The sequence below is a fragment of the Heliconius melpomene genome, chromosome 21 (genome assembly GCF_056956725.1).
Source record: "Heliconius melpomene rosina isolate 202511_hmr_F chromosome 21, ASM5695672v1, whole genome shotgun sequence".
Classification (NCBI taxonomy): domain Eukaryota; kingdom Metazoa; phylum Arthropoda; class Insecta; order Lepidoptera; family Nymphalidae; genus Heliconius; species Heliconius melpomene.
In genome coordinates, this window is record NC_140409.1 from 11176515 (window position 1) to 11200819 (window position 24305).

The 24305-nt window shown below is 31.1% G+C and overlaps 1 protein-coding gene and 1 non-coding gene across 2 annotated transcripts in view; one reads left to right on the forward strand and one right to left on the reverse strand.

The window, feature by feature from the left end:
- Positions 1–19786: 19786 nt before the first annotated feature.
- Positions 19787–24305, forward strand: part of LOC146527253 (glutamate receptor 1-like) — a 207565-nt gene continuing 203046 nt past the window's right edge. Inside the window, exon 1 of the mRNA XM_085205680.1 lies at positions 19787–20000. Within this exon, the coding sequence (XP_085061806.1) occupies positions 19883–20000 (118 nt within the window). The 5' untranslated portion in view covers positions 19787–19882. The remainder of the gene's footprint in view (positions 20001–24305) is intronic.
- Positions 22979–23053, reverse strand: TRNAY-GUA (transfer RNA tyrosine (anticodon GUA)). The gene has a single exon. It is a non-coding gene; the product is annotated as a tRNA-Tyr (tRNA).

The window sequence follows — 24305 nt, forward strand, 5'->3', positions numbered from 1 at the left end:
TGGGTGACGTTTTCTAGCAACAAACTTTGCAAATCGTTGCTTAGCAACGGTCGCTATGCGACAGTTGTTATTAACACGGCGGAATAAATTGCATGTCAAGTTAATAAGTATTTTAATGTATTGGTATATATCGGATATTACAAATATGAGAAAAAAAAGTATCCTATGTTCATCCCGAGACCCTCAAGTATCTCTATATGAGTATTTTATCACAATTAAATTAGCGGTTTGGCCCTGATTGCGTAAAGGACAGACAGACAGACAGACAGAGTTACTTTCGAATTTATAATATAGGTATGGATTTGAAGCTATGACAGTAGGACAGGGGCTTGTAAACGGATATAGTATAGTTAACATTCACTTTGATTTCCTCACTATGTGACACATTGCGGGGTTAAGTTCCGTCATTTAACTCGCAATTTCTCAAACCCTGGCGGAAAATGGATAATAGAGTGTTGAAACTAGGTCCTCGCTATCTTCACCGGGCTCACGGAAGAAGCCTATAGCATTCGAAGCTTCATTTAGGTCGAGAAGGAGCATCTTGAGGTTTTAATTGTAATTTTTCACAATTTCCTCTATAATTTCAGAAATGACTGAAAGTACATGCATGTGTTTGTTGTGAATTCTATTATCATTTATTGGAAAAACTAACAATTTTCGTTAGATTAACAATAAATACACAAAAAAATGGACAAAATAATGCTTAAACGTTGAGTATTCAATAAAATCTATTCTTGATTGAATGTTGTTTGACCTTTGGAAAGGTATATTGATTTGCGGGAAATCAGTTGCCGAGTGATAAAGGATACAGCAATAAATTTTACTTGAAAGCGGTCCTACCGATTGAGTTATTTTGTTGTAAATACAATATAAAAAATACCAAGACAGTAAGTTAAAAAATATTTACTTTTTTTTTTTGGAACGCTTAATTTACTTCTTTATTTATTTATCTGTTGATTACCACGTGCCAGGGTATCCAGCCGAAAAAATTGAAAACATGCAATTTACATATATTTTATACCAATCAATTCAAGCTTTTAGAGCCCTTTATAATTTCTAAGCCAATTAGTCTAAAAGCATTAAATTTAGTACAGTTGCTTAAACCCCATATATTGTGATGTTTATAAAATTTTAACGATTAAACTCAAACTATTATTGGTATATCAAATCTCCATTTTTGTCACTGGCTCACTCAATCATCAAAAACCTAAACTACAGTAGAAACTAGATTTTTGTTACCAAGGTAGACTACTACATAACACACAAAAAGAGTTAAGTATGAAAATTCAAAGAACACATAACAAATAAAAAGGTAAAATGAAAGCCAAGTTAAATGTTAAGTAATGCCTTGTTCTCGCCACCGAGACGCAGTTACATATCATCTATTTGTAAACGCGATAAATTAATTATGATAGGTTGTGTTCGGAAGGCGGAGAGTGGAGTGTGTTAACACTACATTCTATCTGCCTACCCTTCTATATGCGGGATAAAGAACGAATATTGGCAATACAACAGACTAGTGACAACGTAAGTAAGCAGAGGATAGTACATCTTTATTTGTATAATTCTCAAATTTAATTAATTCTAATATATAAATGACATAACATGAAACACTCACAGAATAGTTACATCACAGTAGAAGAAATTAATTGCAAATAGGATAAGGATATAGGAGGGTTACAATTCAAAACCCTTTTGAAGAGCTATCTGGGATATTGACTAAGCTACTACATCTATGTATTTACCCTTTTCATATCGTTAATTGCAGATAAATGAATATAATTAAGCTCATATTTATACCAAGCCTACAAGCTTAGAAATGCGATTGCAACATCGATATTTTATTTCTTAGCGATACCATACACTCACTGGTTTTTCTCTCACTGGTTTTTCTCTCTCTCTCACTCGCATTTTTTCTGATCAGACCAAAGAAATACCTGTGTATAGATACGATTTTTCCTAGAACTTAAAATCAATCATTGAGTGATATCAATTATAACCCATAAATATGTTTTACGCTAAAAAATAATTAAATAATAACAATATCTTTTAAAAATAATAACATAGCAGGATTTGAAGTCATGGCTCTAAAGGACCACCCAAGCGCCAACCGTCCAACCTAGGTCATATTAGTTGTAGTTTGCAGCAAGCAAGGTCCAAATTCTCATATATTTGTTACAATTTATTTATATTATCAAGAACTCTGTAATCTCTAAATATAGAGTAAGACTTGGCATTTAAAAATGATAAAATACATGAAAAAAAGAAACCCACTTCAAAATTATAAATTTAAATATTAACTTAAACAAAAACAGAATTGAAGAAAATAATATTTGAAAGATTATCCCGTAATTTCTTAATTATTGCCCTTGAATTTGAATTCGAACCAAACCTGACTTGTTGTTTGTGGGACTGAAAGGAAGTACACTCTCTCATATAAAAAAATATTTTTTAAAATCAGTTCTCTGATTACGGAGAAATCGGCGGACAAACATATAAAGAATAATTAACGAATACAGAACCTCCACTTGTTTGAAAAAAGAAGTCGGTTAATAAAGCTTATATATATATATATATATATATATATATATCTGTACAAAAAAAATCTTACTATGCTCTTACCAAGATATAGTAAAATCGTTGTATAGCTCCAAATCTAATATATTCCCTATATAAAACGAAATATCCGCAACACAAATTATTTTTGCGACACGTAGTGTAGTACAAACATGTATAGCGATAAGTCCACGCACCAGGACTACCAACTAACGATAACATAACAGCGGTTGTCGTCGACAACTCAGAGGGAAAATATGGTACAATTTCTACAGGAAAATTTACTTGTAACTTACTACGCTATGGAAACGTTTTCTAATATACGCAATATTTTATGAGAATAATATATTTTTTAAATACGGAGTGTCTTAACACTAGGTTCCCTCTGTCCATCCTGTTGTATGCGGGATTCAACGTGAAGCTGCTTTGATTTGTTTTTTTTTTATATATTTTAACAGCATTAAAAGTAAATAAACATTTAAAGTATTTTCATTGTAAATGCACTTAAAACGATCATTTTAATCTCAAATGATTTACTGCTATAGATTAACTAGTGTTTTATTTCGTATGAAATTAACTACAAACATAAGTTTGTTTGTTTCTCAGTGATACACTTATCCAATAAAAATCGTTATTTTTCAATTATTAAGAAAAATTATGGTCGTGAGTCAACGGATAGTAGCCTATACATTTTGATTACTCTGGGAACGTCTTAAAATATACAGAAAAACCATGGAGCATAAATGTCCGTGTTATTTGAGTAGGTATGTTCATTCTGTAAACCAGACGAAAAGTAATCAATTGTCATATAAGAATTAGATTTTTTATTAAACACAGAAAAATATAATTTATTTAACCAATACCAATATACTGAAACATCATTAAAACGAAAGAATAATGTTATGTTATTAGTATTTGTACACGAATATTGCAAATGCAGTTGATGAAAGCACAACAGTTGTGCGTACTCATTAACAACTCGCAGAGGAAATGTGAAGCTGACATACTATTCTTGCTCAATTCTATGCGATTTGCATGTACTAAAATGAAACGTATCTATAAATTAGTTTATATAAGTTTTTTTTTTATTTTAATATTGATTTAAAAAATAACATAAATGTGAAAATTCTTCTTCTTATCATTGCAAGATGCCAGATGTACATTTTTTTAAAAATGTTATTTATATATACATTTATTTATATATACCTAATTAATTATAGATTCAACTGGGCCAGCCGTAGCGCAGGTGGCGCAGGCTCTATAAAGACAAAACGCGGTGTTGAGTTCTGCTACTCAACACGCAATCCCTCCAGAATTAGGTGGAAAAGAGAGACCGGAGTATCTTACCATTCAGTTCCTGCTGCCTACGCTGCCGTCTGCGGGATACAGTGTGAAGCTAACAAAAAGAAAAAAAATCTTCGATGCGATCTTTGTTAGTATATTCAAATAAAAACTCATATACTTACATTCCATGGGTGCCTCTGTAATACCTCATAAAATATTCATATAAGATTTTTTAACGTCAAGCCGAAGTTCATTAGTTATTCAGTGACATTCACGAGGCAAACTCCTTTGAAATGCTATATTTCGTTCCGAAACTCCACTTAAGAAACAAAATTAATTTTTTTTTCACCCTGTTAGCTTAGAAGATCAACGTTTGTGGTTTTTGTGTTTTTATTATATGTACAATAAAAATATATGTAACTGCACACATTTTTCCACAAATGTATGTTTGTGCAGGGTAGGATAAAAAGAACTTTGTGCACTTCGTTCACGATATCAACTGCTAAGCCAATATATATATATTAATAACTAATTGTAAAGCTAATTATATGTCTCCCGAGGATTTACTTTAAATCCTAAATAACAAGAAAAGAATACAAATTCTAATTTTATCATATTTTATCATAATCACTAGAATATATAGCTAAAAGTTTAATATTACCATCAAGAACGAGGAACATGGCAATGACATTCAATAGACATTAATTCCATACATGTTAATCCTCCAAATATTCTTGTACAGTGTAATAAGCTTTGCTTGTTAGATTTTTTTTTACAAATATTTTATATATTGGAAGTGGCAAACTTAGAATACACTGTGGAATTTTATTATATACATGTATACTCAAAGTATATTGGTAAATTAAGTATAATATTTATTCGACACTTACCTAAATAAACCTAGATAGAATACTTTAGATTTTCTTTCATAAAAACTGCCTTCGCAATACGGAAGGAATTAAAACACCGTCTCCTTTCACTTGAAATTTAGTCACCTTTAAAATTTTACGGACAATTTATTTTTATTCTCGAAGTTCGTTCATTCGAAAATTTTCTTTAAGAAAATTTGAAGATAATAACTCCCGTAATGCAGAATGATATTAAGGACTACGAACGAAATAATTACGCATTTAAATAAATAGATACCTATTTAGAATAAATAAAAACATAGTGTTGATACTATAAGCTACTATCATTATATGTTTGCGGTTCAAAGAAAAAGCTTCACTGATCTTCTATTTAATATCAGACATTGTGTTTTGAAAACCTTGCCTTGCTATATCAGTTCCTGGAGTGAGACCTCCCGGACGCCCAAGGAAGCGCTGGTTGGATGTCCTGATGCAGGACATGAGAGCCGATAACCACCGAGGACGCAAAATACCGTGCAAAGTGGAGTAGGTTGAGTAGAAGGGCAGACCCTGGCAATGGCCGGGAATAATGCCAGGAGGAAGATTGTGTTTTCTAAAAATTGAATTTTTAGATGAAACTTACTAATTTATGAAATGTAAATGTAAGTTTGTTTGTTTCGCGTTAACAAAACTATTTAACCGATTATCATAAAACTTTCCACATGTTCGTAGATATATTTAAAAATGATATATACTATAAAAATAACTTTAAGCGTGCGAAGTTTGAGTCTCAAGTGTCATATATTTTTAATTTTTATTTTTAACTGGATCCCGCAATTGGAACCTAACCAAACTTTCATCCAACTACTTGGCGAGATATTGAGTTATTCGTTCATTTGTCGCGCAAATATATTTTTTATTAAAGTAAATTTGAAGTTACAAATATAACTCAGCAAAATTGGTGCGGTAGTTGAAACAACACTTTCTATAATATTCCTCCTTCAGCTTTACCGTAAAGAAAACCACTCTTATCGAATAAATTTTAACAAAATGTGCGTTCTAATAGAACAATAATATCTACACGCATATTACAAGAACAGATTGTTTAACACAAAAATATAAAATTCAATTTATCTCCGGACTTTGGTGAATGTATTCTTAAATATTAAACGTCGCGGAACCGCAAGAGATATTCCCTTTTAATAAAACTTCTGGCTTTTGTTTCCTTAATTGAAATCAAATTTCAGGAATGACACAGCTGTGCCTGAGGCTCGCTGTAACTTCTATTCTTTTAAATTATTGATTTTAACACTTATTTTTTTCTAATATTTTTTCCCGATTCCCGCACATGGTAGCAGCAGGGTAGGCAGAGGGAACCTAGTGTTGAAACATTCCGTTCTCGATTTTCTGTCGAATTTTACAAGGATTGTGTTGAGTAGCAAAAATCAAAAACAACCAGAACGAGGAAATGAACATATTAAATATTTATGCCTCTGAGTGATAATCGAACCCCAACTTGTCACGCTTACAACGGCACGCTTATGTTGACTTAAATCACAACGTAAAGAGCAATTACATTTTCAAACGGACATTCTAAAGTTGTAACGAGTACACCCATCAGGAACGAGTGCGTAACATTTAAGTACTTCTGAAGTACTATCAAGTAGGTACACCGCGACAGGAATTTATTTAGCGCTTACCTTCGGCAACTTTTAATGGGGAGAACGTAATAATGTCTCGTCTTTGAATTAATCTTAGTAATCTTTGTTCCGGAACGTTCAATATGTGGTAATCGTTTGGTGCTTCGCAATATTCTTTCATGTGTACTTCATAAAGAATTTTCAGCTCTAAAATTATCCAATAAAAATATGAGGCTCCATATCCAGTATAAATTTATAGTCACACAGTGTAGTTTAGTAGTAGTTTGGTTCTGGGTTCAATTGCCACTCAAGGAAATGAAATATTTTCATTTCTTGGCTATGTTGTAAAGCCTAACCACCACTCAACACACAATGCCTCCACAATTCGGCGAAAATTCAGGAACGGAGTGTTTTAACACTAAGTTTCCATTTGCCTACCCTGATGTGGGATGATATGCGGGAAACAGCCTGAAGCTAAAAAAAACATTGTATTGATAAAAAAAAAATGCTAGTATAAGTGGCTAATTATGTCCATTATATTTATAAATAATAAAGATTTCTAAATAGTATTTGTGTCCATTAATAATGAGATTCCTTCTTAGTATATAATAGAATAAGAAAATTTAGAGCACGTAACATAAGTAAGCGACGTTTTTGAACAATTATATTTTCAACAAGGATAAGGATAAGACAGGTTTAAGTTAGGCTTCGTAAGAAATTTCTTAGTAACTTAATAAGTACTGGCCGCCTATTTAAATTTAGTTTTAAGTAAGAATATTTGCCGCGGTAACTTAATCTCCGTTCAGTTTTTCCCTAAAGGGTACCTTGAAAATTGCCGATAGAAATGACATTTCAACGTTATTTCCAATTTGTACTAAATAAATAGGCAAATATGTAGCTATAACGCTTCGAGTACCTTTTATTTTTAGTTTATCTTTAATTTAAAAAAGTAAAGATGTCAACTTTATAATTAAGTATTGTAAGTCGCGATTGCGAATATATTTTAAGATGTAAATATGACAGCTTAAAAAAATATCCATTTTGTAATAATATTTTTATATTTACAATGCTGCAATAAAACGCAAATATTGCTTCAAGATTGCCCAGAAAACCCTTTTTTTAATAACATTTTAGCATTTGAAAAATAACCTGACATTGTGGAATTTTTGATTTTGAATTCATCCAGACAACATTTTTTTCGTAGACCTTTACCGTTTAGAATTTGAACTTACTACCTACCTCTGACAAACAAAATAATGAACAAAACTCCTCTTACATTCCATAGGTGTTAAAGTTTGATAAATTACACGTCGCTCCGTATTACAGGATCAACGCATTGTAATTTCTGTCCGTTCATTTGTATTCTGAGCTCGAAAGTCACAAACTCAAATGATTACGGTGTCATAAAATACTTGATTTAGAAGGCTTGAAAATTACACGAATCCATGTAATTTTCGGGTGAAATAACGCACTGAATCAGGTATTCTCTTTGATATATGCAGCTACATTTTTAGTTTCAATTTCTATTGTGTTATTACTTTTTTTTGTATACATAAAGTAGTAGATTCGAAAACTCTTCGTAATTCGTAAATCATTTTGTTCTTTACTTTTCACATAATTATTACGTACTTCATGGCTGAACTCACCACCACGCTTGTTTAGTAACAATGAAGAATCGCCTATATTATTAAATAATAATAAACTAAATCAACTGATACAATCTGTTTAACATTTTTATACGAATAGAAATTAACGAGCTTAAGTCTTAAGATATTTTATGAAATTTCGGAAATCTGTGACATCACGTTTCAAATTTATTATCATATTCAATTTATACAAACACTAACAACTAACAACTAAGCGATTAAATTGCATATATTATATAAACCCATACGCCTATGACATATGTAAACAAAACGTTCGTTGAAACAAATTATTACGCTGTATTTAAAGCTCAAATGTACTATAGTTATCTGGCTGCCCATTGTTTTAGTTTTCCTGTTTGTAAAACATTGTGCGAAAAAATAAAGTTTAATATGAACACGAATTACTGCGATAGCCATGCCTGCTGTTGTTTTGATGGGAAACTTTTATACATGTTATATTTTACACAAGTAAGCGTTATAATTAGTATTATTTACTTCCTCTGGCATTGGTCCCATGTGTTGTCAGAATCTGCCTTCCTACTCAACCTACTCCCATTTGGAACAGTGTTTAACGTCATCAATAGTTAGTTTAGTCCATAGGCTCTCATATCATGTAACGAGACATCCAACCGTGGTTACCTTGGGCGTCAGGTAGGTCTCCCTCCAGGGATAGACATAGTAAGAAACTTCCGTAGTCCATATAACCAACGTGGCTTTACATCTCAGGCAACGTTCTTGTAGCTTATCCTGTGAGTCACGAACTTCAAGACAACCTGAAATTAATGTGTAATATATGCAGCTATACCGTGTTGCCCAAGACATCTACCTCAGCACCTTTATGAACCCTGAACTTGGACGGTACTCGGCGATCGCAGACCACACCACCACAGCAGATCTAATGCTATTTTGCTCAATTTCAATGAGTGCTATGTCAGTGCGTGCTGTTGGGTGAGACTTGCCAATATGAGTACTGTAATTCTAGGTCCTAATTTCCTTCTTAATAATATGTTTTTTAATGTAATATACTATCCTATTTAAATGACTACTTTTATAAATGTGGATTTAGATTTAACCACACAAACGTGTCTACCTATCTACATTCATTTTGCCTTTTCTTCTAGCTACGGGAGATAGGTCTAAATAAAAAAGTATTTTTTTTCTTTACTTTTTAGTTAGTACGCTTCCACTTACATTTGATAAACTATTTTCAGTACCTAATATTGAAGAATTTGTAAAGATGTTTGAATAATTTCAAAAAAATAATCTTATTAGGTAGATATTAGATAAGCTCGATAACTCAAAAAAGTATAGTTTAATTGATTTTCTATTTGGAACTTCTATAAGATGTGAATTCAAATGTTTTTGATCGAGTTTGTTTTAGATATGAAAACTGCTGTTTTAGTAATTGAGATAAACTGAGCTGAAAGATGATTTATTCGAGGTTTTTAGGACAACTGAGGATATATTGTTATGTATCGTTTTAAAAAAAAGCTTTATATAAATAGAGTTGCCATAAATTTTATATTTTATATCACCTTACGTTTCTCGATCTATTGCGATGTAGAATCAACTAAAAACTCACTTACTGATTGGCGATTGCTAGTAGGCGACGCTTGGCGGGTCACATAGTGGGTTGAAGACCTGGGGTAAGACTAGGTTTTAGAACAACTGATACAGTGGTTAACTCTACTAATCGAAGAATCTTTTAGAGACATAGGAAGAAGTAAATCACTTTTGTTGCTGGACGGCTCCTTCCTCAATCCAGAGATCACGTGGAAGTATCAAGCTGAAATAAATAATAAATGATCTGGACTATGGTAGTTTTTGTCACTTAATAAAACAATATATTGTCATATTGTTATACTGGAAGGATCTAGGATTAATATAATTTTGTAAGCTGTAAGTATTTTATCGAAATTTTAATCAAAATATACAATTTCTGTATAAAATAAGTAGATAAATATTAAATATTCTCCATTACACTACTTTGTAGCGGATCGTGATAATATATACATCCTTCAATGATACGATGGACTCTTAACATTGATTTTCATAAAAGCGACAGTGAAGTGGCCTGTGCAATATGTAAATATTTATTAAGGATGCCAAAAAACAAAATTTTGTATTGTAATTTTATAATCTTTTGTAATGTTTTGCTATTTTATTAAAAACAGACAGTAATAAAAAAAGTATTGGTTTTATTTTGAGGTTATATTTAAATTAAGATTTATGTAATTAAATATTTTTTACATAGGCATCCAGATTAGCTACTTTATCTGGAAATCTCGAAAAAAGTGCATACATGATCTAATCGCGTAGGTTCTATATAAGTGTATAATCTATACTAATATAATAAAGCGGAAGAGTTTGTTTGTTTGTTTGTTTGTTTGAACGCTAAGATCTCTGGATCTACTGGTCCGATTTACTTTGTTTTTGTTTTGTATGAAAGCTGCATTCTTCAGAAGTGCTATAGGCTATATAACATTACATTACACATATAAACTAATATATTTTAAAGTACTTTCTAATTTGACATGCAATTTATTCTGCCATGTTAATAACAACCGTCGCGTCGCTACGCAACCGTTACCGCGACATTTTGATATTCATCCTTATGAAAATAAATATAATAGTCACTTTTAACATTTTATCTAGATTGAAATTATGGTTTACTGTATAACATTCTAATAAATAATTAAGGAGATGTCACTGATTCCAAATGACCTAGCCTACGGGCGGCACAGTATGACCGACGCGAACGGGCAGATGACGTTGACGGTTTAATAAATTTTCATACATTTTCGAACTATTGTAAATGTTTATGTAATTATTTGCTGTTTATAATTAATTTAAGCTACACTTTGGTTCTCTTCTTATTTTATTTGATATTGCCCGCTAAAATTATCCTGCTTAATAGAGAGAAATGTTTAGTTATTTCGTAGAGTCGATATCTATGTACCTACGCACGCACGGAAAACTTTAGGTACTTTTTCTAATATTAAGAATATCTATCCTTTAGTTACTTTTAATCCTTTTGTTGGTTAATTTCAATAACTCAGACTTTTTTCTAATAATGTGTATCTTCTTATTATTCTTTTTGATTATTTAAGCTTATATTTTCTTACTAATTCTATTGAAAATTGAAAATAATTTCATGAATATATTTAATAAATATTCTTATAGTTGAAGCAGGCGTAGCCGCGTCCGGGTCCGCTAGTTCTGTATAAATGTTAATTAGGGAAGTTAATGATTTTTTTATAAATCTTGACGATTCAAAAGTAAAGATAAAAAATATTCATAATAAAAATTGATTTCTTCGCTCTGGTGTCGAGGTAAACACCAGGTTCCTTCTGCCTACCCTACTGTGTGCGCGATATAGTGTGATGCCGATACAAAAAATGATAATGTTTACTGAAATATGCTTGTAATATATCGATATCATTCCATTGGCAAAATATTAATCAGTATAATATTTTCCAGAATACTCTACCTTATATTTAATTTTCAGTACATTGTTTTCCTGAACAAATATATGGATTTTCCTACAGTCATTCTACTTGCAAAACTTTAGATCGTAAGTAAACTTTATCTAGATATTTGCATGTCTCTTGGTAAAGTTACATACTTATTAGATATAGATAAATAAAATTTCACTATTTTTTCCGTTGGAGTATTTTGGAGTTCTTAACTTTGGAATTATTAAACATCTTACAGCCGACTCATAAATTAAATTACCAACACTCCAAAGTACTCAAACGGAAAAATAAGAACATTGAAATAATGAAACACTATCATTCTACAAAGGAGGGACACGTTGTCTTCAATTTAATAGAAACATAATTATAAAAAAAATATTAAAATTACCAACATATTATAATCCAAAGCTGTTTTTTATTTAAATTATTAATAGTAAAGTACGTAAGTTCCACTGGTAGAGACCTCTACACGTAAGGTTCACAATATTTCACATTAAACGCATTCTCGTTTTCACCTCTCGCGGGCACACTCCATTGGTTAAATTACTCGTACTTTCACACCAAGCCTACTAGCTAATTACGGAGAAAAAATTATGATTAATAAATTGTATGTCTGTCTATCGCATTGATTAAATATGACATATTTCATTGAATTGATAACATTCAAAAAATCTTTTTGAAAAAATGTTGAAACAATGAAAAATGTTTTTTAAATTAAAATTTTCAGTAAATCATTATTTTACTTATTACCCATTTTGGAAACAGGTATGGATGGGGGATACTTGCTTCCCTTGATAAAAGAATACCTTAATTATTTAATTTTATCAAATTATTAAAAAGTAATAGCGCAGAGGCAAAAGTAAGGGAATCTAAATGCGACGATGGTGGGTTTGATTACCACAATTGGGAACTAAATATTTAATATTTTCATTTTCTTTATTTCCTCTAAAAAAGTTTCCTCCAAAAATTTAGAGGAAAGTGAAAAACAGAATGTGTTAAGAGCCTCTATAGCTATCGAGCCTCCCTCTTTTCCCTCTTCCTTTCCTGCTACGTGCAGGATTTAGCATAAAGCTAAAAAAGTATAAGTGCAGCTGTCGTGATGCAGTGGAACGCAGACGCTGTGACTGACTGCAGGCGCAATGATTGATTCTTTTCGTCGTTCTCGCTCTAGTAGACAAGGTGCGGCGTTAAGTTCCACCACTCGATATCCAAATTTGTGAGGAAAACTGAGGATATGTGTGTAATTTTGATTCTGTCCCGCTATAAGAGGGACAAAGTGTGTAAAAAATTATTTTTATTCTTGTTGTAAGTTCGAAAAAAAATCTATTAAGCAATATGTGTTTGATGTTTTTTGTTCTGTCAAATGAGCATGACCGTTTAAAATTTCACATAAACATATCCTATGCATTTAAAAAGAATTTCAAACTGTTCCATAGAGCTTAATTCGTCATAGTATTGTTCATTTGAAAGAAAAAAATTATACAAAATTATATGTGTAAATGCTAAATATGTGTACAATTTAGAAAAGGAAATTGCATATTCTATTAAATCTAACATGTTTTTACTTTACAGTGTCACAAAAGTTAAAAAATAGAGATAAAATACGTCTCTTTAGTTTTAAACTTCGAGACGAGAGAAGAGTAGTTGAAACTTTACGATGCCACATTCTATCAACTTCATCGTACGTTATATAGGGATTCGAGCTTAATCGCTAACCTGCACTTATGCTGTATTTACTTTTATTTGACTTGAGTGATAGCACAGTGTCAGTGTGTAAATCTGAGTGGCCGCGAGGATTTGTGGATTCGATTCTCACTGGGGGGAAAAGGTTCTAGTAGCTACAGTTCGTGTGAAATTCTAAAACCTCGAGAGAACCTGGGAAGACTGGTCTTTGCGGGCTCTTTCTATAAATGAGGGTGTGACTGTAACGCGGCTGTTGTGAGTTCGATCCCCACTCGGGGCAATGAATTATTGTTTATGAATATTTTAATTTCTTCGCTCTGGCATCAAGGCAAAAGTCCACCACCATGCCACCACCACGCCACCCAACACGCAATACCTTGAAAAAATCTGCGGAAAGCGGGAAGCTAGGTTCCCTCTGCCTACCATTCTGTGTCCTGGATACAGCGTGAAGTTAATTTTATATATTTTTTTTGGGAACCACTCGCAAAACAGGCAGTAAATGGTAAGTCATAAAGTCCACACAAACGAGGTTGTGGAAGGCAATTAGTAATACAATAGCATAATTAATTCCTACATTATATAAGGACGACGTGTCATTTTCATTTTCTGCAACTTTTATACTTACGGTTCTATCTGATGAATTTCTTAAGACCACATTATAATTATTTTAAAGTGCATTTATGGTAACATAATTAAAGAAGACAACGTCTCGTGAACAAAGTAGGTCGCTGTCGCTTCTACTTAAGATATATAAATACAAGTATATCTGGAACTTATAAAAGAATTGTCTTTTTTAGGGTTCCGTACCTCAAAAGAAAAACGAAATCCTTATAGGATCACTTTGTTGTCCGTCTGTTCGTCTGTCAAGACCACGTGGAGTTATCAAGCTGAAATTGGTATATATTTAGGTTAAAAAGGTCTTACCGATTTTTAAATAGATTAATATAACCTATTAAATAACCTCTGCCTAACAATATATATTTTTTGGCTTGTCTTGATGTTTTAATATACAATAATAGTTATCTGACACTATTAAAAACCTTAAGCAACAATTGAGTTTCATTTTGAGTTAACGAGAAAACAAAGTGTCTTTGTAAATAACGCCAAAGACAGAATATTCTTTGTCAAGCTCTGATTTCTTGCCACCTCAAAGTAATGAATGGAGTCTCCAATATCGAAGTTAGCAAAACCGAAACGTTACTTTCATAAGTCACTCACGACATTTTTATTGTTACCAGAGAGAAACTAATGGGTTAATGTACCGTAGAAATGGTGAAGCTTAGATTAGGTTATATTTATGTAATTGTATTAATAAATATTTATTTATTGTGTATATAAATGTATTAGAGACTAGAGGCGTTCATAGTGTGTGTTCGATTCGAGTCAGAGGAATTAATTATTTTTATTTTTTCGCTCTGCTAACGAGGAAATTGCAGCGTTGAGTTCCGTAGTACAACACGGAGTAGCTCAAGGAAAATTAAATATTTATTTAAATTTATATTTTAATTTCTTAGTTAGTTCCACCACTCCTGTCACTGCACTGGAATATATTGAAAATGAGACTAGTTTAATAATTTCATAGTAAAGTATCATAAATGAATATTACAAAACTAAATGAAATATCTAATTACACTAGAAGACAACGAGCAACAATGCTGCGAACGATTGCGGTCACGGTAGCTAATCCCTCTGAAATTAACCAACTCCGTAGAATGTTATAGTGTGATGTTGTGAATATACAATTGTATGCTTCACGCTGTATCCCTCATATAGCAGGATAGGCAGAGGGCATCTAGTGTTAGGACAATCCGTTGCTCTTTTTCCGCCAAATTTTCCGAGGCATTGCGTGTTGAGTGGCGGAAGTAACCGTCGTGCTTTGCCTTGTTATCAGAGAGGAAAAATGAAAATATTTATAAATAATAATTTACTCCTCATGACACTCATACTCTTGTGCGTTGTTCACCACGACAGCCTCAATTCTTATTCATCATTCACTATAATTCTCATCAACCTATTCTCATTGTCAAATGCTGTTTATTTATTTATTTTCTTGGTTTTACTAAAATCCTACTAATTTTAAATTCTGAACAAGAAAACGGCGTATATTTAAGGTATATCAACGTCAAACAAACTATGTATATATAAACACACATATAATATATCGTCAAAGGTTTTATACGCTTCTAAGTTTGTTTATTAGTCATGCAAATATTTAGCTATCGACTATCAAATAGCAATCCTCTAATAGTTGGGTATACATTTTAGCTAAATAAACTTATCTAAATCGGGAATTCTACAATTAATATCAATTTTTATTTTTTTCACTTTCTCGTATAGAGCAGGGTTGGTAGAACGAACTTGGTGTTAAGACCGCTAAATTTTCGAGATATTGCGAAAATTCATGGGAATCGAACCCACTACAAATTTTGAATCTATTTATTTATTTTAATTGGAGACCATAGTCGTTAATCTCTCGAATTCGTGAAGAAAGTGAGACTCTATAAGGATCTAGATTTTATAAGGACTGGCTAAATTCAAAAAAAAACAAAACTACTTCTAACGAATTTTATTACGAAAAATAATTATCATTTATATTTTAAATTTCGAAGTTTTACGAATATTTTACTCGTAACTACGACGATTGAGGAAATTATTTTGTATTATACACTTTTATTGAAATTGTATAATATTTTTAATTTTTTACTTTGTAAATTTACTTCATCTACTGCTATCATATAAATAAAAATAAAATATGAAATCCATACAGGTAACTATATCCGGGATATGCGCTTAAGAGTACAATGTTCAATTTCTTCAAAGCCCTACTTTAATGTTGCATAAATACGTTTAATCTTTTTACCGTTTTATAGTAAGAGGACGAATTGAAATTATTTATCATAATATTTTCACACTATTTTTAAAACATCTAACAATTTTTAAATAAAATATGTATTTTATTTTCGATATATTTCTTTTTAAATTTGAATGGTTATATTTAACTTAATTTCATCTTCCTGCTTAAACAAGGGAGTGTCTTAACACTATATTCGGGTGCGGGATGCAACGTAAAGCTCATTTATTCCTGCTCTGATAAGGCGAAATGTAGCGTTAAGTTCCGCAACCCTACACACAATATCTCGAATTCGAGCGAAAAGTTGATAACAGAGTGCCTTTACACTAGATTATCTTTGCTTATCAAGTAATATGGGAAAAGAAATTAGTTGGTTAGAAATATTTAAAAAAATATTTGGTTTTCATTACTTGTGCATTGTGTTGTGGCATTTTAGTATACTCACTGACTAACTGAACTGAAGTCATAGGTCATATTAGATTGCATTTAATATACAAAATAGCTTATTGATAGACAAAATAAGGCATTGGGAGCCATCATACAATGCTCTACCCTCTTAGAAAAGAATTGAATTTGGTTTTCCAATACGACGTTTTGATTTCCAAAATAAATTTCATATTGGAAATTTTAATGCGATAATTTACCTGAGTGAAGAAGAGAGTCACACAACTTAGCTTTTGTGAGCACTGTCGTATAAACAACTCATATAAACACAATGTCCTGTACATGTTATTTCGTTATTTAAAAATTACATATAATTATATATGTGTATATAAAATAAATTAGTGTAAGTTGGTTTGTAGATATAGATAATATTCTGTTAAGTACTCACTTAGTTGTATTAAGTTTCAATTAAATTTTGGCCTTAACTCCTTCTAAAGCAATTCTACGTTTACTTACTACTAACAGTACATATAAACCCTAAGATAGGTAACTAAAATTAGCAAACGGGTTTCTTAAACTTCCCCACTTTCAGCCGACATTGCGAAGAAACGGAGATATAAATTTAAGTAAATATTTCGTTTCCTCGAATGGGAATCGAATTCACAATCATCACGGTACAATCACACCATTGTGCCTCTGGTCTACGACGGCCTCAACTATAATAAGATAACTTTCATAAGAAGAATTAGAAAAATAGTATTTTTGTACATTCATAGTTATTATATTTAAAAAGTATTTGAAAAGTATTCGACTCAACACGATAATATTGGGTTAACTCCCTTTAAAGGAATGTTCCCGAATCGGTTTCCACGCTTGTTTCGACAAATGGTGGTGTTATATTCATCATCTAACATAGAATGTCAATAAAAGAGGCACAACTAGAAGAACGGAGTGACAAAAATGCGAATAAATATGAAATAATATATGTACGATTCTCGTTTGTAACACAAAATAATAATTTATAGCAACTTATTCAGTATTTTTACAATATTTATCCTTATCTTTGTCCTATAAAAATCAGCTTATATATATTTAACAATATATACTACAACTACTCTATAATATTTATAGTAATCAAGTCCTCGAGTCAATTAGAAAGATTTTAAAGAAGCTTTGTTTTACCAGACAAGACAAATAAAAAATAACCTAAATACAAAAGAAAAAATAGTATCGGCGACCATTTCATAAACAGCCTAACACTTTCAACTGAGCCACTATGGCCTAAATCATTATCTATCTAGCCATGCGCTACCGAGACGAGTCCTCAGCATTACATACATATACAAAATGCATTTCGTGCTCTCATTCAGAAGGAGATTGTGTGATTCTGGATGAATGTTAGCAGTGCTGCCGAGGGAATGCAAGATTACATAGTAATATGCTCAAACAGCCACTGTACAGGAATATGAATATTTTAACATATATTATATTATATTATATTATATTATATTATATTATATTATATATATACTCTATTTCCTAAAAACTATAGCCCGGCTATTATTATGCTTACTTATGAATGTTAGTGATAAATTTGGTTTTATTATTAGGTATTCGATGAGATAAGGTCGTTGTGGTGCGGAGGTACGAGGGTAAGACTGTAACGTGAGGGAATAAGTTATTTTTTTATTAATATTTTAATTTCTTCGCTCTGGCACCAGGACAAAAAGCCTGGCGTTGAGTTCCGCCATTCAACATGCAATGCAACGAAAAATGCGACGGAAAATGGAGAACGGAGTGTCTTAACACTAGTTTTCACTGCCTACCCTACTATGTGTGAGATACAGCGTGACGCTGATTAAATTTAATTAGGTAAGGTATCCATATAATATGATCGTTAATTGAAACAATTAAAAAGTTCCATAAATACGAATGAACAAAACGTATTGTGTTTTTTAAATTTATTTTAAATAATTACAGAAACGCAAGCTCATTTAAAGCCACATACAAACAACAATACATTTTATATTAAAACACATAAATAATTAGTACGAAATATTGAACGTTTTAATGAAATATAAATAAAAAATGATCAACAGTGATAAATTTCGAACGAGAAAATTCAATTAATAAAACAATGAGCACGTAAAAACTTTCATAAGATCAAAACTGAAACTGATATAATGAAAATTTTAATTATAATTTTCCCGTTATGTAGACTTTGTATAAATAAAAAAAAAATACTTTAAAACATTTCATTTATATTGTATTCATAGTCGAATTACATAATTTAACATAATTTAGATTTTTTTTTATTTTCACACGATATGTGTACGTTACACATTTTTATGAAATGTTATGCAATTCTATTCTCTTTTATCGATATTTAACACATGACCTAAAACAGTATGTACTTGGTACTTGTCTAGAACGATAAGAAATAGAAATAATTTTAAATAGAATTAATGCATATTAAATTGGAAATAGAGCCCCTAGACATATTACTTTTATGACATATTACTTTTATGACATATTATTTTTATTGATTACTCACTCATTTTTTTTACCCAAATTCTTTAAAAAGACCAAAAATAAATAAAGTATAATCCAGTCACTTTTTCTCGTTTATTTAGCTAACAAATATATTTAATGCATTTAGACTTGTATAAATTATGTAATTGAGAAGCGTGGGTATAAGGTAAGCTAAATAAACTTTTATATGCGAAACATAGCAGGCACATATCGGCGTGTTCGTCCTTCGTAGCGTCGTAGCCTTTTCGTAGCGTCCGTAGCGTTTGAGAGGATAAGCAAACAATATCATATTTATTTTCCTTCCCTATAATATGTATGTATATAAAATTATATTGAAAGGAATAACAATATTTTTATAATGGAATATTATTTTTAGTTTTAGATCGATCTTAAAAGTATGCTTAGATATAATCGTATAGCATTACATATATAGACCAAAGCAAATATAAAGCTTCGGTATATGGTAATTTAAGTACACTGCATAAGCATTTAAATGTAATAAAAAAAGGAAAAAATCACATTCGTCCGTCACTCATTTCTGCCGATGTTTTTCGGTTTTTTAAAACTTCTACCTAATATTTCAAATGACTAAACTTTTTAAATAACATTCAAAATAGTGCTTAGAAGTTTTAAAATAAATGAATGCATACAAAATATTTTTGACATACACTTATAATCTAAACTAAATATATAATCTTATAATACACCTTTGTACACATAAGTAACATTAACAAAACGTTAATAAAGACAATAAAAAAACAAAAAAGGCCCATTAAACAGTATTATTAAAGAAAAATATAAGTAATAAAATAAGTCGTGCGTATCACGTAGAGCGGGGGGAGGTTTAAGGGATGCTACCCTTGCATAGCGCAGTCGGTGGTCGACTTTCGACGGCGACAGTCGTTTGTCCCGCCCCCATATAAACTTGTCACGTACGAACAAGTGTTACGAAAAATGTGAAATAAACAAATAAATCGCGAAAATGTTTCCCTTGAAAATGCTGTTGCGCTTAATACAAATTTTGATTTTAGTTTTCATTATATTATATTTTAATTCGATTTTAAAAATTGAAGTGAGTGCTCAGAGAGTTCAAATTGCTGGTAAGTTGTATTAGACATTATGTTTTTCTGTATTTCTTTTTAGTATTTTTATTATAATAGCTTATATTTTCTATGTTTTGATTTAAAATGTTTATTTTAAATATTGTTGCTTAAAAATATAAATTGCCTGCTTCATTTTTAAAGCTTAACATTTTTCAACTTATTTTGCTGTGTTAACTGGTGTTTTCATATATTTTTTATTCAACATGAGATGTAAGTAATTTATACCATAGAAAAACTGTGAACAAAGTAAAAAAATCTTAAAATTTGAGAATGTACTATCAGAACTGCCGAAAGATAAAAATGTAAAAGAAACTTGTTCAGTCATATTGGTATAACAATGAAACTCTGTTAGTTTAGTACTTGACTTGACTAGACTTACATAATTATATGCACCTAGAAAGTATATAATTTGCCAGGCGTGGCGATGGGCACAAGCGTGCCAATTTAAATGCGTGTGGGTTCGATTCCTACTCGAGGAAATGAAATATTATACATTTTTTTTCCACTAAACCACCACTACGGAATCCAATATTCAGTGGTTAGTGGAAAACGGAAGTGTCTTAATAAGAACGGAGTGTCCTATACTAGGCCCCCAGGTTTCCTCTACCTACCATACTGTGTAGGGGATACAGAGTAAAGCGACTAAAAATATATCATATAAATATATTTAGGGTATTTTTACTAATAAGGTAACAAAAAGAATGATTATGTGTTAAGAAAAATCGTATCGTTGAATTTCAGAAACAACTGGTTTGAATTAGAAAATTCTTTTTGTATTTAATAGTCATTTATTGTGAAATACTATAGGCTATATTACATTACATCAATCCTATCGATGACAAATATAAATATAAAGAAAAAGGACACAACTATCTTAATAAATCTGGTTTGTCGCTTATTCATATAAAATACATTATCCCAGTATTATCTTAGATGCTGCATGCTATTCATACAATACATGTATTATATTAAATTAAAATTAATTGATTCAGCTTCACGCTGTAACCCGCACACAGCAGGGTAGGCAGAGGGAACCTAGCTGACAGTATGACACTCCGTTCCCCACTTTCCGCTGAATTCTGTAGGCATTGAGGCGATAAAATATAATATAGAATAAGAACGAATGAAAATATAAATTTACATTTAAATATAAATTCACATTTATATTTTCATAAATATTATATTTCCTCTAGTGGGAATCGAACCCACAACCGTCACGTTACAGTCACACCCTTGTGCCGCTGCGCCACGATGGCCTCAACAATATACATGTAAGTAAAATAAAAAATATGAAATTAAAATAACGAAATATTTTTACACTGATTTAACTGAATGACATTTACACTGACTGACACTTATTAAAGCGTTATTAAATTTTATAATTTCTTCTAAAAATCTAAAAATATTATTATTTTTCAAATTTCTTCCCAATAATGCATACTTTTATCGTTATATACGAACTACGTTCTTTTTTTAATATCTCTCCTTTGTATTATTTTTTTTAGCTTAAGCATAACTTAACACAAATTTTGTGTTTATACAGACTCTTCCTCATCAATCAGTAAAAATATAACTTAGAAATCCTTAACAATATTCTTATCATAATAAGATTGATATTATTTTTGTTAAAATAATTGGATATTAAAAAATAAACATATATATTTCATTCTCATTATAACGGCAAAATATAATAACAATATAATACCCCACTTCATTCTTTCTTGAAGTGGTACTTTTATCATTAGACGTAGAAAACAAATTATTTGAAGAGCTTTCTCTGTTACAAAATTAGGTAATAATACCTAACAGGAGAGTAAGAATAAGTCTTAAACAAACGTTATGTAAACAATAGGGCATTGTTAAATGAAATTTTCGTATTCAAAGTTAAAAGTAGTTGAGACATATTTAATAATAAATGACTAAGTGAATAAGTTATTAACTAATTTAATAAAAGTATATTCATAATAAGTACATACTCGTATATATAATAAATTTTACATTTTTAAATATAAAAAAAAAAAACTCTCCCGGCGGGGAGACCAGGGTCTAGGCCATCGGTGGCTAGGGCTCCAGAGAAAGAACCTCCTACGCACGGTCGAGGGTTTTCACTATTAAGATGTTATCTGAAACCACTATCGGCACAATGAAGATCGCATTGATGTCACCCACATGGCAGTAATCTCATAGGCTAAGTCCAAATATTTTCATATTTTTTCTTTTTCTGCCTTCGCGAAACTATCATCTTGTGGAATATCAAAGTCAGCTCTAAAGCTCTACTCGGTCTACTAGTACTAAATCAGGTCTATTCAAAACAATACACCAGCCAGTAAAAAATGTAAATAAATTACAGAAAGGAACTGGACTTCAAAAGCACCTGTTGAATGCTCACTGATGTTATAATTAAATTTTGATATGCTCGCAACCTTGCTCAGCTAAAAGAATTTTAAGCGTGACTGATAAAATCTTTGAAGTTTCATCCTTTTCTTATTAGATGATTTCAGTTTTATTTAATTACTAGCGACCCTCTTGCGGCTTCGCCCGCTTTTACTACTGGTTTATTCCTATAATGTATGTTTGCAAAGCACTAAAGATAATGTGAAAATTAATTAAACCCTAATGCAACCCGCATTTTCGTAGTTCCAATAAGGATTTTCCAATTGTTTTAAAATAAACACAAATACATAACAACAAAAGACAGAAAACTTAAACGAAAGATGTAACCAACTACGTCGCGTGGAAATACATTACTGTTACTTGTTAGTAGACAAATAAATTATAAATTGTAAAATTTCTCACATTTCTTCGTCTGAATAAAAATGTTATAATTATGTAATTTTTTATTTATCTTTATGTTGTATTTTAGTATAGTATATGTTACTATATTGTATTTTATTTTATGAAACTGTAAATAGTAATAAAAAATAATTGATAAAATATTATATGAAAAAAAGGTCGGCACGTTCATTGATATGAGTACCTTCGAGCTGGATTTGAACCAGCGACCTATGGACCGTTACAGTCCACCGCTCTATCGACTGAGCTATCGAAGGGTTACACAAATTATCGAAACTAGAGTATCTAAGCTTAAAAAATCATCAATTGATCTACATTAAGTGGCCAACGTAACTAATATACTTATTTATATGCTGAGAGTGAGGGATGAGTGAAACTTGAGTAACATACAGCTGTTGTGTCAACGGCGGGATGTGTCAACAATTAAATGCGTTTTTCTGTAAAACTATCCGCAATTACGAAATTGTGTAAAAAGCACAATTTATCTTCGTTTAACGTAAAAAATTAATAAAGTATTTTAAAGGATAAGGATTAATACCATTATGGAAAAATATCCCTCACAATAAAAAATATATTGCAATTACTATTTTTAGATAGAAATATGATCACTACACGTTATTCTTAAAAGATACGAATATGCTGTCGGTGGCTTTTTTGTAGATCTTATTAAGAGGAACAATACTCCAGTACATTATTTTCATGTAGTACTTACCATTAAAGCAGCGCATGCGCGAAAGTGTCTCAACGGGTAGGACTTTATACACATTTATCGTATTTATGTTAATTTATATAAGAATGTACAAATAATAAACTATATATAAACCTTCTACGAAAAACACTCGACTTAATGGTGAAGACCGCATCAAAATCCGTTGGGTGGTTTAGAAGAAGAAGAGTTAGAAACAACAGACAGACACGAAAAGCGACTTTGTTTTATAAGATATAGGATAGGATTCTATCAATTTCGTTAGCAATACATTATTAACTGCTTTCGAACAAGATTCATTTTTGAATATTACTTACTTAAGTTTTAAGGATATCAGCTTCACTCTGTATCCCTCACATAGCAGGATAGGCAGAGAGAACCTAGTGTTAAGACACTCCGTTCCCCACTTTTCGCCTAATTCTGGAGGCATTGCGTGTTGAGTGAGGGAACTTCTGTTCCGCCGCGTTTGGCCTTGACACCAGAGCGAAGGAATGGAAATATAAATTTAAATAAATATTTAATTTCCTCTAGTGGGGATCGAACCTACAACCTGTCACGTTTACAGTCACACTTTGTGCTTCTGCGCCACGACTGGCCTACTAATTAAATAAATATATAAAAAATAATGTAATCTCGCTTTTATTAAGTAATAGTTTATTTTTATATTTAATTATATTTTTATCAGTTGTACCTAATTTTTTATTAAATTATTAATTACCATCTAACTTAAAGTAATAAAACTGTGGAAACAATAATTGAAGGAAAAGATCGCAAAGCTTACTTTTAGGGTGAGCGGCCAAGAA